At 43.2% G+C, this 24,436-nt stretch overlaps 1 protein-coding gene across 4 annotated transcripts; it reads right to left on the bottom strand.

The window, feature by feature from the left end:
* Positions 1-7,920: 7,920 nt before the first annotated feature.
* Positions 7,921-21,250, bottom strand: TAF6L (TATA-box binding protein associated factor 6 like). 4 transcript variants are annotated; one of them, XM_030219448.1, is made up of 11 exons: positions 21,161-21,250; positions 20,691-20,855; positions 19,641-19,727; positions 19,390-19,540; positions 11,440-11,490; positions 11,250-11,344; positions 10,937-11,011; positions 10,472-10,692; positions 10,114-10,246; positions 9,882-10,010; positions 7,921-9,544 (listed from the first exon to the last, which is right to left on the bottom strand). In XM_030219448.1, exons 2-11 carry the CDS (start codon positions 20,835-20,837, stop codon positions 8,801-8,803), a joined length of 1,833 nt encoding a protein of 610 aa, XP_030075308.1. In that variant the 5' UTR covers positions 20,838-20,855; positions 21,161-21,250; the 3' UTR covers positions 7,921-8,800. The 4 variants fall into 4 exon arrangements, with proteins under 4 accessions (XP_030075308.1, XP_030075305.1, XP_030075306.1 ...); XM_030219445.1 differs by lacking the exon at positions 21,161-21,250 and adding an exon at positions 21,039-21,152; XM_030219446.1 differs by lacking the exon at positions 21,161-21,250 and adding an exon at positions 21,066-21,142.
* Between the last annotated feature and the right edge of the window lie 3,186 nt (positions 21,251-24,436).

The raw sequence follows: 24,436 nt of genomic DNA on the forward strand, positions 1-24,436 counted from the left end.
CCTTCCGACAGCCACCCAACTTAAAACACAAGCTAATCAGAAGTAAACTTCCATCACAGACTGAAAAGGAACAGAAGGGCCCAAGTCCCTGTAATTTATCCAGTTGCAAACTATGCCAAAATATTTCACAGGACCCCACAGTTATCCACAAAGGAAAGATATTCAACATAAAGGGATCTTTCACTTGCTCATCTTCCAATGTGGTATATATCAGTGTAAAAAATGTAAGGAAGGATGCTATATTGGAGAAACAGGCCAGATGCTTAAGACAAGATTCAATTTACATAGACATCACATGAACAATACAGCCAGTAGGGCCCCCACCCCGGTGGGACAGCACTTCACAGAACCAGGACACTGTACCAGTGATTTCACAGTGAGAATACTGAAAGGTAACTTTAAAACCATACAAGAACGTAAGACCTTTGAAGTCAGAATGATGAATATTTTAACACCCAACAGAAAGGACTTAACAAGGATCTGGGGTTCCTAGCCCATTATAAACCATAAAGCTGTATGTCTCTGTTGATCACCCCACCCCTCACCTATCCACACCCATCCTGTTATAATATCAATGATATGCTTTGATGTCCCCATGCATACCTCCGACCCACCCCCATCCTCCCACCCTGTCAGACTGTCACAGTAATGCTTGAATGTTTTCACTTATATACACTGTCAGCTAGCACATTTGCTTATTTCCGATCTGACGAAGAAGGGCAACCTTCGAAAGCTAATCAAGAAATGTATTGTTATGTCCAATAAAAAAGGTATCATCTTATTTTCTTTTCCATGTTTTATTTTGTTTGATTTCTATTGATAACCTTAAGAGTGGACTAACACGGCTACCACTCTCCTCTACTTGAGGTATCCTTGCAAGCTACCTTATCCTGAACCATGCGCTTTTGAGCGACTGTCGGCCTTCCCCCCCCACACACCCATTTCTAGTTTAAAAGCTGCTCTATCTCCTTTTTAAATGCCGATGCCAGCAGCCTGGTCCCACCCTGGTTAAGGTGGAGCCCATCCTTTTGGAATAGGCTCCCCCTTCCCCAGAATGTTGCCCAGTTCCTAACAAATCTAAAACATCTAAAACCCTCCTCCCTGCACCATCTTCTCATCCACACATTGAGACTCCGGAGCTCTGCCTGTCTCTTTGGCCCTGCGCATGGAACAGGTAGAATGCTACCCTAGAGGATCTGGTTTTGAGCTTTCTACCTAAGAGCCTAAATTTTAACTGCCAGCCCCTCTACCTTTCTACTCCCTCCAGGGTATCCACTCTATTGGCTATCTTCGTGTCATCCGCAAAAAGGCAAACCTTTCCTTCCAACCCTTCAGCAATATCTCCCAAAAATATATTAAACAGAATCGGCCCCAGTATCGACCCCTGAGAAACTCCACTACTCGCCTTCCTTTCCTCCAAGTGGATTCCATTTACCACCATCCTCTGTCACCTGTCAGTCAACCAGTTTCCTATCCAGTTCACCACTTTTGGTCCTAAGTTCAGCCCTTTCAGCTTATTCACGAGTCTCCTATGGGAGACCGTATCAAATGCTTTGCTGAGATCCAAGTAGATTACATCTAGAGCACGTCCTTCATCCAGTTCTTTGGTCACCCAGTCAAAGATTCGTTTGGCAGGATTTTGCTTTGGTAAAGCTTCTGGAACGCTCTCTGTGCTGTAAACTTGTTGTTGTTGGCCAGGTCATTTGTCCCCAGGTGAATTACATCAGTATTTGAAGCCTTGCTCTCTTCTCAGTTCACTTTCAGTATTTGGTCTGTGCATCTGGTAGCTGAAGATCTTGGAAGGCATTTCACTAGGTTGGAACCCTTGAACTGTGTTCCTAAGTTTAATGCTTCTGATAAGAGTCTCCGAGCAGTAAGAAATTTCTGCTTTTCACCAATCTGTCATTGTTTGGAGGGTGTTTCTTGGGTTGTGCCACTTTCATTGCCTCTGGCTCCACCACAGTATTTCTTTTTTCAGCATAATGATGCAACACAGCAGAAGAATTTAACAGGGCAAAGGTTGGGAGGGTGAGTGCTTCTGTCACAGATCTTAGTCTACCAGAGGCTACTGTTTCATTCTCTGTGGCAGTGGTGGTGGTAAATTTGGCTAGGAATTGAGTAATCCTGGATGCTTTCTTAATCGTAGCTGATTCCTTCTTCAGTTTGTTGATCCTATCTTTCAAAGCTGATATTTGGAGACAGGACAAGCTCTACGGTTCCATATAGTTTGCCTTAGGATTAAAGCAGAACATGTATTGCACTGAATGAAGGTCATATCAATGTGGTTCACAACTGTGAAAAGGTAAACTGATAGGGGATAACAAGTAGGATTGACCAGTTATGGTGTAATGAAGACACTTGTCCCTTGATTGCCCTAAAGGGCATTGTATAGAATGTAGAAAAATGAGCACAAAATACAGCCTTTATATGTACTGTTTCCACCTGCTACAATAATATTTGAAGCTGTTTTAGTGATATTCAGTTTTGATTTCATGATATTTATATCTACATATGGAAACCTTTCAAATAAATAGAAAAGTTGTCAAATAAGTAAAAAAAAAAAATCTTGTCCTCCACCTTTTAAGGCACTGGCTATCCAACTGGAAGAGCTTTTGACTTTTTACAGATAAGACCGCAAATAGGCAGTCTATTATTTCTAATCTTTTACTATTGCTTTCAATAGCGTTTGCCATTATTTTGGGTGTACTTGTGACTCTGCCTACTGCCAGCAAGCTACCCCCTACTGGCTTTAACCCATATAATGGGCTAGCCTCATACCCAAGGAGGTTTAATAGACAGGAGACCAGGGGGCCCTTTTACTAAGCCAAGGTAGGCTCTATGCACGTGCAGCATGCGTCCAAATGAGACCACTGCCAGGCCAGCACATGCCCCTGGTGGTAATTTCAGTTTTGGCATGTGCCCATAACACCTGGATGAATTATTTTGTCCCATACGGTAATTGGCAGTTGGCGCACCCTGATCACTGCACATGTAGTGCTTGAGTCCTTACTGCTACATCAATCGGTGGCGTTAAGGGCTTAGGCCAGTTTTAGCGCATACCCTTTTCCCGTCACATTATAAAAAACAACAAACAAAAACACTTCTGCAGGTGGTAAAAACTAGCCCGACGCACACTTAATACACACTCCTACACTGCCGCAGACCACTTTTTACCACGGCTTAGTAAAAGGGTCCCTAAGACGTTGAAACTAATGTTTCCACTCCCCTGTGCAGCCGTCATCCAGTACACTCAAAACAAAACAAGCAAAACTATGAGCTGCTGCATCCTTGTTCCTTATTATTGGTAACATTTCCTTCTAACCGGCCACACATAACTGACCACTTTCTAACCGGCTACATGTAACTGGTGAGAAGGTAGCCAGTTAGAATCTAGCCTATATGTTTTACACCCAACACCGCTTACCAATTTGGTAGCTACCCTCTGGACTGATTCATGTTTATATCTTTCCATAAGTGCAGACTCCAGAATTGCATGCAGTACTCTAAAGTGGGGCCTCACCAGAGACTTATACAAGGGCATTATCACCTCGTTTTTTCCTGCTGGTCATCCATCTCCTTATGCACCCAAGCATCCTTCTGGCTTTGACTGTCACCTCTACCTGTTTGGCCAACTTAAGGTCATTAGACACAATCACCCCAAATAAATCTGTTGCCTCAGGCTGCTTGCTATGTGAATATTCCATCGTTTCATTATTGCTACCACATATTACATAGTGTGGGCATTTGCTTTAAACTTTGATTGTTTTGTTTATCCAGACCTTACATGCACATGGTTTTGCTTTTTAAACCCAAAGGTGAATCCTAAGGGTGGTAGAACAATTAGGTATAAACTGTGTTGTTTCTGACTTTACTGGTTTGGAGTGCTTTGAGTCCTGCTCATCTATCTGTATATCTGCTGTCTGGAATTGTGGAAGGAAATAAGGAAATAAAAATTCAATTTTGGATGTACTCGGTAGAAGTTGTTTACTTTTTGCAATGTGATGGATGCCTGTTCTGGTGTGTGCGTATGATAATTTCTGAATAACTACCTATACTTACGGCTATGATTTCTGAACATGTGGCATCATTAAAGGACTTTAAATGCCCAGTTGGATATATATGCCTCGTAATAATTTCTTAAACATAACATTTTTATGAGGCAGATATTTATGCAAAGAACAACAGGTGCAGATGTGTGCTGACACATTTGTTTAGACATATGCAGTTAGTCACCCTCACACCAAATCTGTCTATGCATGTGTCTGGCAGGCTTCCCCAGATTAGCGTCCAAGGACTGTGCGCTTAAAATTAGTATGTCAACTAACTACATTTTTATTTTGGGGTAGAAGCCATGTGTTTGACCATCTACCTGCAACTCTACCACATGGATTTCTGCATCGACCCCCAAGTGTTTTATGTGTAACCCAGTTGTAAAACCCCCCCCCCCCCCCCATTGTTGTGGTAGCATTTATGGCAGACAAGATGGAATGGGCTAGGACGACAGCCTGCAGTTCTTTATGAGGGAAGAGTTGGGTAGAAAAAAGGGTGCACCCCAAAGCAGTAATGTGGAGCTCGGATTGAATGGGTCCTATTTTGTTCAGACATCAGAATGTGAGCTGTTACCTTCCATCTGTCTTTTTGTTCTGGTCACTGAAAAGAAGACAAAACTGCTATTTAAACCACAAAAACTGGCAATATTATTATTTACTAGTAAAAAAGGCCCGTTTCTGTTTTAAAGGAAACAGGCGCTAGCAAGGTTTTCCTCGGAGTGTGTATGTTTGAGAGTGTGAATGTGTGTGAGAGTGGGTGCGAGTGTGTGTGTGAGAATGAGAGTATGTGCCAGGGTCCCCCCTCTCTCCCAGTTCCAGGGGTGTCCCCCCTCCCAGTTGCAGGGTCTGTCTCCCCCTCCTTTTGTCCAGTGGAAACAGCTGTAAAAACGGCAATGAGAAGCAGCTCCTAGGTTTCCTCTTTTTTGTGTATAGGAATGACGGCTGCTTTGGGGAGTGGAATCAAAGATTAACCAATGGGCTTCCTTGCTTACCATAGACTTGTTTGTTCACTTCCATTCCTGTCTATTGAACATTCTGCAGCATGTCATACCAGCCAATCAGTGGCACTTCAGGAATGATGTCACTTATCTACTCCACTTTCCTTTTCCACAGTTCCAGGCAGCCTCAGAACGTTGGAGGTGAGAATTATTATATAGGATATTTCACCTTAGCCAAGGTGGATTACAATAATACACTCATAATATCAAACACACACACAAAAAAAAACTTTCATACATGAGAATTTAAAACAAAATAAAATAACTGTACAATAAAATGATACAAAGACACATACATTGGCTAATCACAACTCTTCACTAAATCCTCTTGTCCAACCCCTGTACACTGCCCCAGATCTCTTACGTTGTGTGCACGTTAAAAGCCATTTCCTTCTGTGTATTGCCGCAGAATACTTAGGACTCATTACCATTCATTTTAACCCTTTTGTGCCCATAAATGCTCATGCAGTATGTGCCCATGTGTACATAAGTTAACTCCAAGTAAATCACTTTCTTGAGGGAATTAATGTTCATTCCAAACAGGATTCTGCACCAATTATTCCAATGAACATACCCTCATTGTCCTATTATTTTATTCATATTTATCTGGATAAAAGTGTGGTAGCCGTGTTAGTCCACTCTTAAGGTTATCAATAAAAATCAAACAAAATAAAACATGGAAAATGATACCTTTTTTTATTGGACATAACTTAATACGTTTCTTGATTAGCTTTCGAAGGTTTAGAATATCAGTGATATGCTTTGATGTCCCCATGCATACCTCCTACCCACCCCCATCCTCCCACACTGTCAGACTGTCATAGTAATGCTTGAATGTTTTCACTTATATACACTGTCAGCTAGTACATTTGCTTATTTCCGATCTGACGAAGAAGGGCAACCTTCGAAAGCTAATCAAGAAATGTATTAAGTTATGTCCAATAAAAAAGGTATCATCTTATTTTCTTTTCCATGTTTTATTTTGTTTGATTTCTATTGATAATCCGGATAAAGGGAAAGAAGATGTACTTATTTCACTTAATTTCTCTGTGGCATTTGACTTGGTTGACTAACTTCATAGATTATCTGAGCTTCATATCACTAGGAATGCTCTTAACTGGCATTGATCCTTTCAGGAAGATCTTTTAAGGTTTACTGGTTAAGTTTTTCCTCTTCTTATTCTTTACCTTGTGGGGTACCCCACGGTTCTAGTCTTGGGCCTTTGCTTTTCCTTGATCTGACACTTCTTATTCAAACACCGGTACCTGTATGCAGATGACATTCAATTGCTGGTTCATTTTGATACTCACTCCTGTGTTTCCCTCATCTCTAAACTTCAATCTTATAGCAATAGCAAACTGGATAAAAAAACATTAAATTTAATTTCAAAACCTGAAGGTATCATTTTCTCTTGGTGCTCTTTCCAACCAGGAACTCCAACTTCCATTATTCTTGGGACCCAACTCCATCTTAATGGCTCTGTTAAGATGACTGTCAAAGATAACACCTAGAACCTTAATTTTCATGCACATTAACTTTTAGCCTAGCCGAAAAACGTTTTTTACTCTTAGGCAATTACAGGCGATCTGTCTTTTCTTGAAACAGTTTGCACTTCACCTTCTACTTCTCTCTCTGGTATCATTGTGCTCAGACTATTGCAATTCTCTTTACCAAGGCCTGCGCCACACCCAACCTCAGCAAGCTCAAATAATTAAAAATACTTCTGTTAAAACTTCTTTATGGTGCAAAAAAAATATGCTTGAGTGACTCCCCTCCTTACTTCAGAATATTGGCAACCTGTTACATATCATCTTCCTTATAAGATTCTTACTTTGAATCAACAAATCTTTAACTTTGCCTGTCCTCCATTTCTTTTCACCTTGCTAGTTCCCTACAAACCATTCCCCTCTGCTACAGTCCGCTACCCAAAACCTTTTGGTTATTTCATCACATCTCTTAATGTATATCTTGATAGTATTTGCTTTTTTTTATTTTAGAATTTCAACATAATATTCAAGGATACACTTGAAAAAAAGGATACAGAAAATCCACTTAATAAAGGAAACATTATTCATTAGTTATTACAACATACTCAAAAAATTGCTTATATTTTTATAAATAAATTGTAGCCTAGGTTTTCTTTTATTTCCTGTCCAACCCTCCTCATATTTCATCCTTGATTTTAAATTTGTACACCCTTTAGATATTTTCATTTTTTTTTTTTTTTTTAATAATGTGGCATATGTTTACGTTTATTGATTCTTGATATACCACTTTTACTAACCAGGAGGACAAATATATTTATATCAAATATATTAAACCATAACTAGCAGTCAAACTCTTTCTGCACTGTGCGACCAGCAACATTCATGTACACCCCATGCTAACCATGTGCTCTGACTCACGGTAGCTTTCTGAATTATTCCCTTGATCTGCACCTTTCTTCAACCCATCCATCCCCTCCACTGATGCGGAGGGAGCTGGAGCTAGTTTCTGCTGAGACTTCCAGGACTGTACCTGGAGGTTTCTGGTGTGCCCCCTTAGGCCCAGCAGTTTATATACATTTCTAAGTTGTTCTCAAGTATGGCTCCTCTACTGCCTGTGACATCCCTTTCTAGGAACACTTTATACCAGTTCTGTTGTTACTCTATTACCATGCATAGTCTTGCTTTTGGAGGAGTGGCCTAGTGGTTAGGGTGGTGGACTTTGGTCCTGGGGAACTGAGGAACTGAGTTTGATTCCCACTTCAGGCACAGGCAGTTCCTTGTGACTCTGGGCAAGTCACTTAACCCTCCATTGCCCCATGTAAGCCGCATTGAGCCTGCCATGAGTGGGAAAGTGCGGGGTACAAATGTAACAAAAAAAAAAGATGAATAGGATGTTTTGAAAGTTACTTAAACAAAATAAGTTCTTTATTGGAATTTTCAAAAATTGACTTACGCTTTTTTTTTTTTTAAGAAAGGAGCTTTATTTAATTTTGAGTGTAGCCACTGCATAACACCCTTGTAATGCTTACAGCTTTAAAGTTGGATTGTATTCGCCAAGGTTGATGACAGTTCACGCAGTTCTGTACAAAGTTATTTATGAAAAATGTGTTCCACTTCACTTTTTGTGTAGTTCTTTTGAAATCACAACATGGTGTCAGATAGCAGCCCTCATTCTCTTCTACCTATAATAGCCCCTCTCCCCCCCCCCCCACCTTATTCCCTTGACACCTAAGTCTCTCCATAGCATCCTCTCACTCTTAACTCCCCCAGGAGCTCTGGCTTCACTCTCTGTCCACCCACCAACCATGTGCATCTATAAACAAGGGTTATACCTTAAAATAAATTACAAAAATAAAGAAAAATACTTCATTTTGTGGACTTTCTACTCGTTTCATCTGATACAGGGACAAGAACAGATTATAGTGAGAGTTGCCAGCTGTAGCACCATCAGCTGTAGAAATAGTGCCTTTTCAGAGCTGATGCCCTGTTTTCTCCTGTTCTAACACTATTATTAAGCAACAATTAGCACAGATCTGCCAGGTAGTTCTTAGTAATGAAAACTGGCCACTCAGGATGCTGGACTTGGTCACCTTTGACCTGACCTAGCTTGGCACATTTTCAGCGCTGGATGCAGCCTAGTACGGCATGGTATAGGACTGAATCTTGTTGGATGCAGTAACGGCAAAAGACAACAGATCTTTTCCCAAATTGGGTCAACCTCTACCATGGCCATGGCTGGCATTCAAGGGGGAAACTCAGCATGGAGTTACAATGGTAGATACAGTGAGTTCTCCGAGTGCACCCACTTTCTCACAGGCTTGTTGGTCCTGCCAATAACAGGCAGCTTCTGGGCATAGCGCGAGACATGACTGGGCCCATGGTGCTGAGGGAAAACTGTTTGGAACAGTCGACCCTGGCACCGGCGTCCTACCTGCCGCCCTGCAATGATAAAGCTAAACTGGGGTGACCGAGTCGAGAAGCGTGACTTTTGGAAGACATCCCTAACGCTAGGGGCTCGATGGCCCTGACGGGAAGTGCTACGAGAGCGAGCCACACTGCTGGCAAGTTGGGGTACTGCTGGCCTCTGCTCTGGCCTAGGGCTCTCCTCTTCCCGAGGGCTGATGGTGGCATGAGCTGTCAGCTGTGGCATTTTCCGACCTGTGTCAACAAAGGGCTCCTTCTTCACATCTGGGGCTCTTGTGATAACACTGGTGCCTCTCTCTGAGCTCCAAGGCCCTGAACCTGTGCCAAAGCGTACAGCAAGGCTGTCTCCAAAAAAGTCATAGAGCTGTCGGTACATCTCTGGCAGAGAAATAGATGGGGATTGACTGGGGAGACCAGAACCTGAAGGCTGCAAGTAACCACCGATTCCATAACCAAACTCGGTCTGTGGATCCTGGAGAGGGCTCAGACGGGGCGAACGCCCTAGAAGGCTCTGATCTGGGCATGCTCCATCTCTTCCTGCACTAGGGCACTTTGCTCTCATCTTCAGCAATCGTTCAACTGCAACCTGCCAGATAACAAAACAACGTAAGTTCAGAAGAGAACAGGACTTCAATGAAACCTCTAGATTACTGCACTGTCTACAATGGCACACACCTTGCTATTGTCAGTCACTCTGCCATGCCATGCCACTGCCAAATACTGTCACAATGGTTCTTCCCAGCACTGCCACATACTGTCAGTCACACTGCACCACTGTCACACTGATGATGCTGAAGTGATGGGTTTGGCAGACTGCTATTGTCACACCTGGAGACCCTGTCACAGTTGTACCCTGCTCCACCCCTGTTCCCTGCAGCAGTGCTCTGACCTTCAGGGAAGGGATGGAGATCAGAGGAACTCACCAGAATGGCTCCATATACTTTATGCCCGTCTGCTTTCACTTGGGCGTTGGATACAGAGTAATCGTCCAGCACAGCTTGCAGGTTTGACCAGTACGTGGCGAGGTGGGGATACAGAACACACTCTACAGCCTATGCAAGCAAAAGACACAGAGTCAGATATACAGACCTGTAACTGTTGAGCTTCCTCAGTGACAGCAGACACAGCAGGGGTCTGCATCATTGGGCTCCTCACCTTCCACCCGAGAGCATGGAGTCCCAACACGGCTCCATAGTGAGAGCACAGCGGCCTCACTGGATCCACGAGCACCTTCTGGAGGGACAGGAGGATCTGATGATACAAGCCACTAACCAGGTCACCATGTGTCCTTTAGAGAAAAAGCAAAAAAAAAAAAACAAAAAAAAAACTACACTTTAATCCCAATGAAAGTAGACTTTCCCATAACCCTTTAAAAGTATCAGATACAAACAGTTCTTGCACGGATTTAAGCAGCACAGCAATGTTTAACTCAATCCTTCAGAACAGGGGCTAAAGAGGTCTGTATCTCAGTGTGTTTGTGTGTCTGACTGGGAATAGGCAAGCAGTTCCTCACCAGAAGATGTGACTCAGAAGCATGGCTGCATAATCCCTAAGAGTCCAGTGGTCATTGAGGGGATTGATGGAAGCTGCAAGTGGCTCTAGAACACAATACATGACGCTGGAAATGAGGCTTTTCACATAGGAACCGAGGGAGAGGAAAGGATTCTGAATCAGACTCTTCACGATGTGCAGGAGACGGTTCAGCTGTTCCAGGTCGTGACTAACAGATTTCACCTGGCAGGAAAACAGTGGTTTATGAGCAGGGTTTTTAACCCTTACAGAATCCAGACACAAAGAAGGAAGAGGAGATCCCTGAATACAGTCCAGAGGACAGTAGTAGGGAAGGTGGCGAGGCCCAGACGCAGAAATGACAGAAGACAGAAAGGAAGGAAGAAAAATACCACAGAGAAAAAAAAAGAAAACAAAAGGGAGAGCACAGCCCCAGACACAGAGCCAATGGCAGAATCTAGACTCTCACCCCGCTTACGACATATACAAAATACGGTAGTAAGGCTGCTATCTTGGAGTTTGTACGCAGGTCCTGCAACGCAACCTTGGAGAAAAGGGAAGGGAAAGAAAGAGAAGATATGTCAAAGGAGTATGTGAAGTCCCTTTCTTCCCCTAACCTGTTTTCAGCCCTGTGCATCTCCTGCTGCTCTCTTCCTATTCTACCACAACCCTTCTCTCTTCCTCATACACCTTCCCTTCACCTTCCACAGCCCTACTACCATTTCCTCCTGCCCCTTCTCCTCACTCTCTCTCTGGGCTCATCTTTCTCATTCCTCCTTCACCTTCATGAGCTGGGGGTCATCTCCCAGCACAGCGCGAGTCACGTGTTGGTAATACTTAAGCAGATCATCTGTCAGCATAGAAACAGCACTGGGAACTGCAACAGAGCACAAAGAGGGGAGGCTAACCTCGAACAGGGATACCTGAGACATCCAGCACAGCAACATGCTGTAGAAAGGAATGGGTTCTTACCAGAGCCTTGAGATTCCAGATTTCCCTTTCCGTCTAGATATGAAACGTGAACTGGAAAATGGAAGAAAAAAAGAGTGTGACAGACAATATTCTCCAAAATACGATACCCCTATTCACATTGACAAACGAATATGACAGTGACCTTGCACCAACATCAAAGTAAAATACTGAAAGCTACTGTTAAGAGCAAGATTACTGGACATAGGTAAACATCACTTAATTAAGAAGAGCTGGCATGGATTTAGCAAAGTGAGTTTGTGTCTAACCAATCTTCAAAGGTAAACATCACTTAATTGAGAACAGCTGGCTTAGTAAAAGGGACCCAAAGGAGGCAATGCCATTGTAGATTGGAAACCAATTAAAAGGAAGGAAAGAGAGTAAGGTTAAATAATGAGTTATCCCTATGGAGAGAGGTTAACAGTGGAGTGCCTCTGGCATAAATGCATAACACTATGCGGGAAAAACCTAATGGTCCTTCAAGCTCAGCATCTTGCTTTTAATTTGCCATTTGGAAGTATGCAGCAGATCAAAACAGGAAAGTCTATTCCATATTATTTCCCCCAAAATAAGATAAGATCCCCACAGTAAAGGATAGCAGATAAAACCAAAATGGGCTATCCAGTCTGTCCAGCTGAATTCCCATGTACAGCCCAACCCAGCCTTTCACCCCCCCCCCCCCCCCACCTTACCCACTACAGAAATTTAGTTTAATATTTTTAGCTAGGAAATATGATTTAAATATTAGAAGGTATTTTCACAGAGAGAATTGATTAATATACGCATCTAGATTGTTGTATTTAATGGATAATTTTAATTTCTTGTGTTCTATATTCTTTGGGGTCAAATGTGTGTTGGGTCACTGTACATTTTGTTAAATATTGTTTTTCCTGGTGATTGTCCAGCTTCTTGATATTGTGATCCACAAAGAACCGTGAGGTCGGCTGCAGAATATAAACTGCACCGTTGTTACTGTTACTCCATATCCTCCCCAGCATGCCCATAAAATACTTCCATAATGGCCTCAACCATCACCGCCTATTATGATGTATCATTCGTATTCTGCTGTCGTTTATCACATTTCTGTCACAGAAACATTCTGTGCTGTTTTAATGTGTAAAGCAAAGATACTTACCTGTAAGCTGGTGTTCTCTAAGGCAGGCCATTTGTTCACACATGTGGATGACATCATCCGACAAAGTCCCAGTGCAGATGCTGATTCACTAGCACTATAGAAAGTTCTAGTCTGCATGCGTTGGTCCCTTCCCACCTGATAGTCGAGAACAGGTCCCTTCTGTCAGGTGAAAAGCATAAGAAGTACAACTAAAAACAACTCCTAGGGGAAGTGGGAGGGTATGTGTGAATAAGCAGCCTGCTGTCCTCACAGAACACCAGCTACAGAAAAGTATATCTTTGCTTTCTCCAAGGACAACCAGGCAGCGCTATTCCCACATCTGGGAATCCCTAGCAACTAGTTCACAAAAAATAAGAAACCTAGGATAATGAAGTCTCAAAACGTCGAGACTGTAATGTCAATCAACCTGAAACTATATATACACTAGCTGTAGGTGCAGCCTGAACAAAACAAAACAGGGCCTAGGAGGGTGAAGTTGGATTGTAGACACTGAACAAATTCTGCAGAACTGCCTTTCCAAACCGACTGTTGTGTTGGATGTTCTGATCCAAACAGTAGTGGGATGTGAATGTGTGGACTGAAGACCAGCTGCAGCCTTGCAAATCTCCTCTATGGAGGCTGATCTCAAGTAGGCAACCAACAGAGCCATGGCTCCGACATTGTGAGCCGTGACATGATCCTCAAGAGTAGGCCCAGCCTGGGCATAAGCAAAGGAAATGCAGTCTGCTATCCAATCTGAAAGTGTGTATTTGCCGATGGCTACCCTCAACCTGTAGGGGTCAAAAGAAATGAAAAAGCTGGGTGGACTGTCTATGGCAGTGATTCCCAAACCTGGTCCTGGAAAGATTTGTATACACTGCCTCCACTGCATGCAAATCTCTCATGAAGATTCACTGTGGATATCCTGAAAACCTGACTGGCTGGGATGCCTCCAGGTTTGGGAACCACTGGTCTAAGGGATGTAGTCCGCTCTATATAGAAGGCTCATTTGCAGACTAAAGTACGTAGTACCCTTTTGCCGGGATGGGCATGAGATCTGGGGAAAAATATTGCTAGAACAATTGACTGGTTATGATGGAACTCAGACACGGCCTTAGGAAGGAACTTGGGGTGCACGCGAAGGACTACTCTGTTGTGATGGAACTTAATGTATGGTGGATGAGCTACTAGGGCTTGGAGCTCACTGACTCTGTGAACTGAAGTGACCATCATCAGAAACACAACTTTCCAGGTCAAAAACTTCAGATGACCAAAGCCCCAAAACTGGCTTCTGAGTGCTTTGCAATGTCCACCCTGTAGTGCTTGGCAAGGTATGCAGTGTTGACCACATCGCCACCTAGCAAATATCCACTGGAGACAGAAAGGTAGTCTCCACCCAGGATGTCACTGCACATCTCATAGAATGAGCCCGCAAGGCCTGGGGAGCCTGCTTTCTCACATACTTATAAACTGATATCATATGATAGTCTCCATCAGTCATCTAGCAATTGTGGGTTTGGACGTCATGAGATCAAGCCTCTGTTTACCAAAAAGCAGAGTCTGTCCCATTTTCAAAACTGATTCGTGACACATTGAGAAGTTTCAAGGAAGAATACTGAGCCTCTCTGCGAAAGGACAGAAGCTTCACAGATTGGTTGAGATGAAATGCCAATACCACTTTTGGAAGAAAGGAAGTGAGCAGGGAGCCTCACCACCTCCAAAAAGCAGAGAAAGGGATCCTGACAGAGCCTGAAGCGCCAAAACCTACATGCCAATGCAACAGCCACCAAGAACGCTGTCCTTAATATAAGATCTTTCAAGGAAGTCTTTCGAAGTGGCTCAAAAGGAGGCTTCTGAAGGACTAAATTAAGGGGCCACTCTGGACACAGCGTACGAAAAGGGAGGCCTCAAGCAATCTTTTCCAACACGCAGCCTACTATGGGCTGAGGAGAGAAGACATACAATAGATGTGTCTCCGGCCAGGGATACAGTAGGGCATCAATCCCCATTGAATCCTGTTCTTTCCGATGGCTGAAAAACTTGGACACTTTGGCATTCCTTTTCGTCGCCATCGAGTCCAAACGTGGAGAACCCCATCGATTCCCATTCTTACAGATCCAAGGAGTACATGCTGAAGAAGTTTGCCTCCACATTCAAGGACCCAGCGATGTGAGCTGTCTACAAGAAGATTTTTCTCTTCCCTACTCATGAGGGAGGCCGCCTCAACCGCAACCGAACAGCTGCAGGTCCCATCTTGTTTGTTCATATAACTGCCATTGCACTGTCTAAGAAAAACCAGGCCCCCCCCCCACCAGAAAGGGAGCGAAGTCGTGTAAGGCTTTCTGCACTGTCCTGAGCTCCACGTGATTTACTGGCCACTGAGACTCCTGTTCGAAGTGCCCTGTGTCAGACAGAACTTGTAAAGAGCTCCCCAACCCAACTTGGTGACGTCCATTGTCGCAAACCTTCCATTGTATTACCGGAAAGGAGCTCCAATGGCCAGATTCCTGGGCAACAACCATTACACACTCCGTCTAGGAACCAACATCCAAGGAAAATGAAGGCCGTACTTCTGTGACACTGGAGACCAGTAGCTGAGAAGAGATTAAGCCCTTGCCCACTTCCATCACCGTTGTCATTGAACCCAGAATGTGGATGTAGTCCCAGACCCTGGGCCTGCCTTGACTTGAGAAAATGAATCTGTTGAACCAGCTTTGATCTCCTACATTCCATGAGGAAGATCCTTTCCCTTGCTGTATAGAATGCCCAGATATGCTAGCAACTGCAATGGAGTTACTCTGCTCTTCTTGAAATTGAAAGCAATCCAACAATTACAGAAGATGGAGAATTTTGTTCCATCAGCGCAACGCTGACTGACTAGGACGATACATGAACGAGCCAGTCGTCGAGATATGGGTGAACTCTGCTTCCCTGACACCGAAAGAAGCACGCCGCCACCACCACAACCTCGGCAAACGTTCTTGGTGCTACAGTGCAACCAAAGGACAAAGCCCTGAATTGGAAGTGACTGCCCAGCACTGCAAAACTTAGAAACCTCTGAAGCAGTGGACATATGGGAGTATGCTTCCTTGAGATCGAAAGAAGTGAGAAATTCTCCCACTTGAAACAAGGCTATGACTGTCCTTAGTGTTTCCATGCAAAAATGGGACACATGGAGGCAGCAGGTTAAACCTTTGAGATCTAAAACCAGATGAAAGGTGCCTTTCTTTGGGATAATGAAGTAGACAAAGTATCTGCCTGGTCCCTATTTGGCCTGGAAAACTGGAACAATGGCCCAGTGCACCAGCAAAGAATCTATAATGGCCTGAAACTTGACCACCTTGGTTCCCTTAGACAAGGGGACTTCAAGAAGAAAGGAACGACCAAGTGGAAGAACTCCACCTTGTAACCTTCTGTAAGAATATCCAGAACCCACTGATCTGACGTGATTTTGGCCCACACCTCCAGAAACTCCTGAAGATGTCCTCCCACCAGAGGAAGAGAAGAGTAGACCAACCTCACATCATTATGAAGCCTGGGAGGCATTGGGCATGCTAGCTAACAGAGGATGACTTCCTGTCCACACAAAAGGCAGACTGGCATGCCTGAAAGTGGGACCATATTGTTGACAAACAGGCTGGTACTATCCGCTGTCTCAAGATAGACAGCCCCCCGAAAACAGACACCCAGAGGCTTTCAGCTTATTTTCCAGAAAAAGCTGTGGCTTAGTTTCCCCCAGTTCTTTCACCAAATTACTCAGATCTTCTCCAAATAGCCACTTGCCCCAAAAGGGCAGTTTAACTAGATATGACTTCTGATGCTGCATCCGCTGCCCAATGGTGAAACCAGAGTTGCCAATGTGTGGGACAGCCAAAAACATACTAAGGGCCGTAACCCATATCTAATATAGTCCACAGGCTACTAATCATCACACTGTTTTGTTTTTTTACTATGTGCCAAACCGTGCAATCTCAAAACAAACTGTGTAAAATGCCACTTAGCTTTTGAAGTCCTGGGTCCCGACATGGACCATGTTTTGCCGACCTGCTGTTTCAAGGGACCCAGGCTGCGGTGAGTCCCGATTGACCCACTGAATAACTGACAAAAAACACTGTGGCTGAAGCACAAAGGCCTCACCAATTCCCTGTACAGTGAAATTCTCTTCTCCTTGGGCACCTCTCTGACTCTGGCTACCACCTTACATTTGAAATCAAACACTAATCACTCCTATGTCTCTCTTCTGGTCCGCGCACTTCACCACTCATCAGGTATTCTTCCTTCCCAGTATCTGTTCTACAAACGCATGGCTGTATTTTGTACTGAATCTTAACTACCAGTCAACCATTCGAGCTTTCTTAATTTAGTTCTCATTCTGTTAGCTACTTGAGGGGATCCATCTTTACAGATCTTCCTCAGAGGCACAAACGTTGTCTTCAAGGCCCTTGGTACTATTGTTCACAGAAGAGGTTTAGTGAAGTACCTCCTAGGGCTGGTTCTACTTGTCATTTTTCTGTTAGCCAAGTGATTATCATTTGCCGCTACTTTCTGGTGTATTACTCAACTAGTTTCTAATTCAGTCCACCACCATTCAGCCTTCAGTGTGGAACTGTATTAAAAGCTCTGCTGAAATCCAAATAAGAGAGAGCTATGGTTTATTCATTAATTCCTTGATGGCTTACCACCCAAATATATGAAATAATAATAGAAACATCAAATATTAAACAGTACATAATACATTAATACAAGTTACGTATAAACACACCACAATCATATGGCCATTCATTGTAACTAAAACATTTCAACTTGAATCAGATTTCTTTGGGTGACTAGAGAACTGGATCATTTAACGACCTGCCTCTGGTAAAACCATACTGCCTCAGATTAGGGAACCCTCTGTACTATAAACAGATAACTATCCTTTCTTCAGTGTATAAGCATTGCCATATTAGGACAGACCAAAGGTCCATCAAGGCCAGTATCCTGTTTCCAACAGTGGCCAATCCAGGTCACAAATACCTGGCAAGATCCCAAAAGAGTTCAATACATTTTTATACTGCCTATCATAAGCAGTGGATTTTCCCAAGTCCATCTTAAAAATGGCTTATGGACTTTTCTTTCAGGAAGCTATCCAAACCTTTTTTAAACCCTGCTAAGCTAACTGCTTTTACCACATTCTCTGGCAATTAATTCCACAGTTTAATTACACATTGACTGAAGAAATATTTTCTCCAATTTGTTTTAAATTTACTACTTTGTAGCTTCATTGCTTCCCCCTAGTCCTAGTATTTTTGGAAAGAACAAGCAATTCACATCTACCCATTCCACTCCACTCATTTCATATACCTCTTACCATATCTCCCCTCAGCCGTCTTTTCTCCAAGCTGGAGCCCTAGCAACTTCAGCTTTTCTTTATAGGGAAGTCGTCCATCCCCTTTATCATTGTTGTCACCCTTCTCTGTACCTTTTCTAATTCCACTGTATCCTTTTTTGAGATGCAGCGACCAGAATTGCACACAGTATTCACGGTGCGTTGACACCATGGAGCGAAACAAAGGCATTGTAATATCCTCATTTTTGTTTTCCACTCATTTCCTAATAATTCTTTTTACACCACTGAGGTCAAGTTCACCAGCCACATTCTGTTCCACCCCCCCCCCCCCCCCCCCCAAAGTCTCTTTTCCACAGCCTTCAGAAACTTAGGAAATATTAGGGAAAGAATACACTAATGATAACATAACTACCATGTAGAAATTCATAGTCTGACCATCCTCTCTAAAGGCAGGCTAAGCACATTAGGGCTTTTAGTTTGAAAAAGAGATGAAAGAGGTTTATAAAATCATGAGTGCTTTGGAACAAGGAACAATTATTTAAGTTTTCAATAGTGCAAGAACTTAAGAAATACACAGTAAAACTAACAGAAGTTTTTGAACAAAAAGTTTTTTTTCACGCAACACACAATTAAGCAGTAGAATTTGTTGCTGGAAGATGCAATCAAAGTTAATAGCGTAAATAGGTTAAAAAAATGTGTGTAACTTTCTTGAGAACTAGTCCATTAACAATTATTAGATAGCTTGAGGAATTGTCACCTCTTATGAGTGTGAGCAATAAGAGGACAAAAGGAAGATCTCTTGGCATTAAAATATGCCAGTTACATCCTAGTGGCTTGGATTAGACAAACAGTACAGAGAGGGTCCAAAGTACAAACAAGTACAGAACCACAGAAGCACCAAGAGCCTTAGGAAAATGGGACACGTTTCTTTATTAGCAACTGTAGATATTCCAAGATAGACCTGACATGGGCTATGTTTCGGCGCCTAATGCCTGCGTCAGGGATCTGGTGTTTTTCAAGAGCGAAATTTCTTTCCTATCAAGTCTGACAACAATCCGTATAGATTCAAAGCAAGTTGTGCTCATTGTGAGAGGAAAGGTGAGTCCTCTGAACTAAACACGAAGGGACTCGCCTTTCCTGTCACATCGAGCACAACTTGCTTTGAATCTATGCGGATTGTTGTCAAACTTGAAAGGAAAGAAGTTTCGGTCTTGAAAAACACCAGATCCCTGACGCAGGCGCTAGGCGCAGAAACACGGCCCGTGTCGGGTCTATCTTGGAATATCTACAGTTGCTAATAAAGAATCATGTCCCATTTTCCTAAGGCTCTTGGTGCTTCTGTGTCTTTTTTGGATTAGACATTGTCAGAGACATCACGTTGGGTTTAATGGACCACTGGTCTGACCCAGCATGACATGCCTTATGTTCTTAAAAGAAAAACCTGCTTCCTTCATACTGATACTGAATGAAATGTGATACCCATCTCACACCACCCAAGTATAACACTCACCTCGTACTGCAGTTTCCGCACATCCTTTAGGGATGTTGGTGGCCAGTGCCAGTTCAACCAGGTTCACTTCTCGATCCTCCGTAAAGTACAATTCTGCTTCCTTGAGAGCTCGGAATGAAAGAGGATCTGGAGAACCATATCCACATACTGCCTAAAATGAAAAAGCACAAAAGAAAAAAAAAATCAAGATCCTTCATCAACTTCCAGACAACATTATCTCTGTGGTCTCTCCCTTCAACTCTCCCACTCACCTCAACATTGCTCCACCTCAGGGCTCTGTTGAAATCTTCCACAGTCAACCTCCTGCGCTTGGCATGCTTAAGAAACTGGGAGCTGTTCTAAGCCAGAAAGCATGAGATGAGATAAGAATAAGACATGGAAAGAGAAAACACACAAATTCCCCCAAAGCCCCAGATCCTTAGGGCTGGCACAATGCATTAATAGCTGTCCACCCAATATTCAGCCCATGGCAGTAAGTGGCGCCTGAGCTGCTTTCCTCCATGAGCTGAACTGACCCAATATTCAATGTTGCGGCATGTGTGGCTCCTGGCACTGAATATCAGAATCTCGGTGGTCATCTGGAAGTTAGCTGAGCACTGACCAAAATTCAGACCAGCGCCCAGTTAATTCCACTGATAAAGTTAGGACAGCCTTTTTACCATCCTAACTTTGTGCCGTTACTCAGTGGCGTTCCTAGGGGGGCTGGCACCCGGGGCGGATCGCCGATGCCCCCCCCCCCCCGGGTGCACACCGCTGGGGGGGGGGGGGTGTGCCGCGTGCGCCTGTCCTCCGTTGTTCCATGCTTCTTCTCTGCCCCGGAACAGGAAGTAACCTGTTCCGGGGCAGAGAAGAAGCATGGAACAACGGAGGACAGGCGCGCAGGCAGGTGCGGCACCCCCCCCCGGCGGCGTGCACCCGGGGCGGACCGCACCCCCCCCCCCCAGGAATGCCACTGCCGTTAGTTAGCTGGTTAGCGAGCTGAAAATCACCACTACCCACATTTGTGCTCTGCCCATGCCGGTTAGATAATGGCCAGTTAGCAAGGATATTCAGTAGTACTAATTGGTTAAGTGCCACTGAACACCTGCAGGCCATTTAAATGGCTTTAAATATGTGTTTTTTTTCCTCATGGCCTCACTTGTCAGCCCCTACTGATCATACAAACAACATCCCACAATCCCCCAGGCCTAGTCTTAGCAGACTTATAAGGAACAATTCACGAATCAAAAACTAAACACAATAGGAAAATGGAAAGGATGCAGCAGATTGACATGGGATACAGGGTTGCTGTGTAATATTACCTGAGTGGCTTCCCTTAGCCGGTAGCACACATCTTCTGCAAGCATTGCAGCTACATCATCGCTCAGCTCCACCCCTGCGCTCTCTGCCATCAGCTTCACAGATTCCCGAGGGATCTCCACAAACCGTCGCTCCTCACGTTCTGCCATAGTGCACAGAGAAACACACTGCCAAATAAAAGAGCAAAATATCATACACACTGTTTCTGTCGTTAGGAAAAAGGCTTGGACAACACTCCCAGACTTTCTGTAATCTTAACTACGTAAACTACGTCTCTACCCATGTCTTCTATTCTATCTGACTACAAGATCACAGCAGAGATACCAACCAAACCACACGTATTCGGCTACCCTCACACGCCGAGCCTCCCTTTTCACACGCATTCAGGGACCAGTTTCCCCTCCTTGTGGTCTGCCATCTCTTTCACTCCAGTCCCCACGCGATCCGGTCCGCCCATCCTACAAACTCATACCTAACATCGCCCACCAACCAACACCGGTCTCGCTGCTCGCCTTCTCCGCTGCCCCGCCTCCTTTGACGCAACTTCCCTCCTTTGGATACGTCCCGCCTAGCGGAAGGAAAAATGCGTCAGAAGCCGGCACCAAAGAGCTTAGATTGAGGACAGGAGACGGCATGACGTCAAAACGCTGAAGCCAATTAGGTTAATCTCTTTCCCTCTCCCGCACGGCCGTCATCCCCATTCACCCTAAACAAAGCAAGTAAACCTATGAAGCTGCTCTATCAACGTTGTTCTTTTATTGTAGGTAGCATTTTTATTTGATTTACTTATATTTTCAAACATGACGGCTTGTGCAGCATACGTTGATTTCATTGGTTGGAGTAGGGAACCTAGTAGTCGTCCAGTGGTTAGTGCAGCGAATTTGATCCTGGCGGATTGGGTGAGATTCCCACTAGCTCCCTGTGACTCTGGGCAAGTCACTTAAGCCTCCATTGCCCCAGGTACCCGCTTTGAATGTAGTTATAAAAACCACATCCTAAATACCAGTTAATCAAAATTTTACACTGAATCTTCACTAAACATAATTCTGTACTTCCCGATTGTCCATACTAATCAACAAGATTGACGTTTAATATTTCTGATTGTCCAAGTTAAGCTATCACGATTGAAGTTAATCAAACATCTCTTATTTCCGATTATGAAAATGCACTTTCTGTAACTGTATTCCTAATCCTCTCTGTCTCCTTCACCTTAAATATGTATTTCTCTTCTGGAACTGGTGATCACCATTATGGAAAATGTAAGCCACATTGAGCCTGCAAATAGGTGGGAAAATGTGGGATACAAATGCTACAAATAAATACATAAATAATGCAATTATTATTATCTACTATAATAAAACTCACCCTCAACGTTCTGAGGACACTGACGTCAGTGAAGCCAAGCCCTGACTTCCTTCAAAAAGGTTGGAAGGTTCGTGGTGGTGAAGCCACCAAAATCGCTCCGGGCCCCGCCCTCGAGGGCAGAGCAATGGCAGAACAACGAAGGGGTTGGCAGGGAGGGAGGCAGGGAGGGAAATTGCTCCAGGCCCCGCCCTCGCGTCAAACGTCATGACATTGGGGGCAGAGCAATGGCAGAACAACGAAGGGGTTGGCCAGGGAGGGGTGATGTTGGCAACGAAAACCTTGCTAGCGCCCGTTTCATTTGCTCTGAAACGGGCCTCTTTTATTAGTTGTTAATAATTGTGTAATTTGGAGGGGCTGGTTATAGGGACTCCTTGTATTCTAGCAGAGAAGTTTTCACCTAGTAACAGGCCACTAAGACATCACATTATGAGAATCAGGTGCTTAACAATAAGTCTATTTGTCAGTACAATTAAAAAAAAAATTAATTAGGTTGAGACAGGAGAGCGTTTAACATCTTTTTTTTTTCCTGCCTACATCAAAAGAAAAAGATGGCATGTGAGAACTTGCTCCTTTTGTTTTGTGGAATGCAGTGGTATATTAAAAATGCACTTGCCTTTTTTTTTTTATTACTACTATTTCACCGGTGGGTATTGACTAATGAGAGAAGGGCTTCTTACATTTAGAAGTTCTGCCAGAGTCTAAGTGTACCAACATTGTCCAGTTCAGCACACTATTAGCCACCAAGTTCATACAAAGTTAATTATGTTCAGTGGAAAATAAAGCTGTTGGCTCAGGCTGCTTGCTATGTGAATATTACACTATATAATCCCCCACTATAAATAATACAAACCAGAGTTTTTTGAACTTTACTAAATAAAAAAACATAATAGAATACAGAGAGCTTTATGTGACCTCTTATAAACAAGATCTAAATAATAAATATTTGTGTGAGAAGGAGAAATTCTCAGAGGTAAGACTCACCCAAGCAGGATGGCCATTCAAGTTTTTTTTTTTTTTGGCTATCTCTAGAGTGTAGATGGGTTTCTCTATCATTGAAGATCTCCCATGTGTTTAAATAAACCGCAATGAGCAAACCAGTGCTCCCAGTGTTCAAACATGATAATCACCACTAAAACACATAAATTGATTACCTATAAAGAAAACTAAGCTCTCTATCTGTATCCTAATTATATAAACTCTCCCATACACCTATACTCCTACATCAACATTCACCAGCACTCACTCCATCTCAAACTATATATCCAATTGTTTCCTCATTGTAATGGCATATTCATAACTGTATAATCACATATCTTACTGCAGGATAAGATAGATAAAGAATGTTATATCTATACTCATGTATAAATCAATTGTCCCTGCACTGTAAACAATCCACTGGCTTACTTATACTTGTCTACTTATATTAGATGCTTTAGAGGTTTATTCAGGTACTTTAATATCCCGTAATGTCTGTATCTGAAGACCAATGGGCTCTTAAGATATCAAGCTCTACTAGCAACTAGCTATACAATAATAAACTCTATAGTGTCCATTACCAATTCAATCAGAACATGTTATTAGCTGTATGAGAAAGTAAAAAAAGAATATTTTTCTAATAAGCTATTTAAATCTCTTTGAATAAGGCACACTTATCTTAGTGCTGCCGAGTGTGTGCACTACACCCCACAGCTGCTGCTATATCAGGCATCAAGTATCATAGTATATTCAGGCGTCGCGGTATTTTCTTCACCGCTTCTTCTAGCTCTTGATACTGTGTCCGACACTGCAGAGTTTCAAGGCGACCTTCGTCAGGGACCCGGAATGCAATTGCCATTTTCTATGGACAAATATATTACTGTGCCAAATCTTTGAAAGCAAAACACATGTGTCGGACACAGACAGATTTTGCCAGTATCAAGAGCTAGAAGAAGCGGCAAAGAAAATCCCACAACGCCTGAATATACTTGATGCCTGGTATAGAAGCAGCTAACAGGTGTAGCGCACCTTAGTCAACAGGGCCCTAAATCAATCAAGTATCAAATGTCTAAATAATATTTAATTAAGAGGAAAAATACCTCAACAGTCCTGACCGTGGCAGTAATCAGCAATCTATCTGCATACATTTGTCAGACTCTGTTGTTTCATAGGTCATAAAAAAAACCTCCTTGATTTATATTTTATAATCATGTATGTGCACTTCAAACATCAAAAAACATCAACAATCTTTCAAAATAATATAATCTTTGAAAATAACATAAGCACTTAGCTTAAAAAATTCCAGTTCCCTCTGATTAAAAAATATAATCATGGAGGTTTTTTTATGACCTATGATAATAATGGAGCCCAACAAATGTGTGCAGATTGCTCATTACTGCCACGTGGA

The sequence above is a fragment of the Microcaecilia unicolor genome, chromosome 11, assembly GCF_901765095.1.
Source record: "Microcaecilia unicolor chromosome 11, aMicUni1.1, whole genome shotgun sequence".
NCBI lineage: Eukaryota > Metazoa > Chordata > Amphibia > Gymnophiona > Siphonopidae > Microcaecilia > Microcaecilia unicolor.

Bases quoted from the DNA above. Each gene is read 5' to 3' on its own strand.
- TAF6L (XM_030219445.1), bottom strand. From the start codon at position 21,071: ATGCGTGTGAAAAGGGAGGCTCGGCGTGTGAGG. The intron at 20,856-21,038 runs GTAGCCGAATAC...TTTATTTGGCAG, and splicing joins GGGAGGCTCGGCGTGTGAGG to TGTGTTTCTCTGTGCACTAT. The intron at 10,011-10,113 runs GTGAGGAGCCCA...TTGCTTGCATAG, and splicing joins TCCATGCTCTCGGGTGGAAG to GCTGTAGAGTGTGTTCTGTA.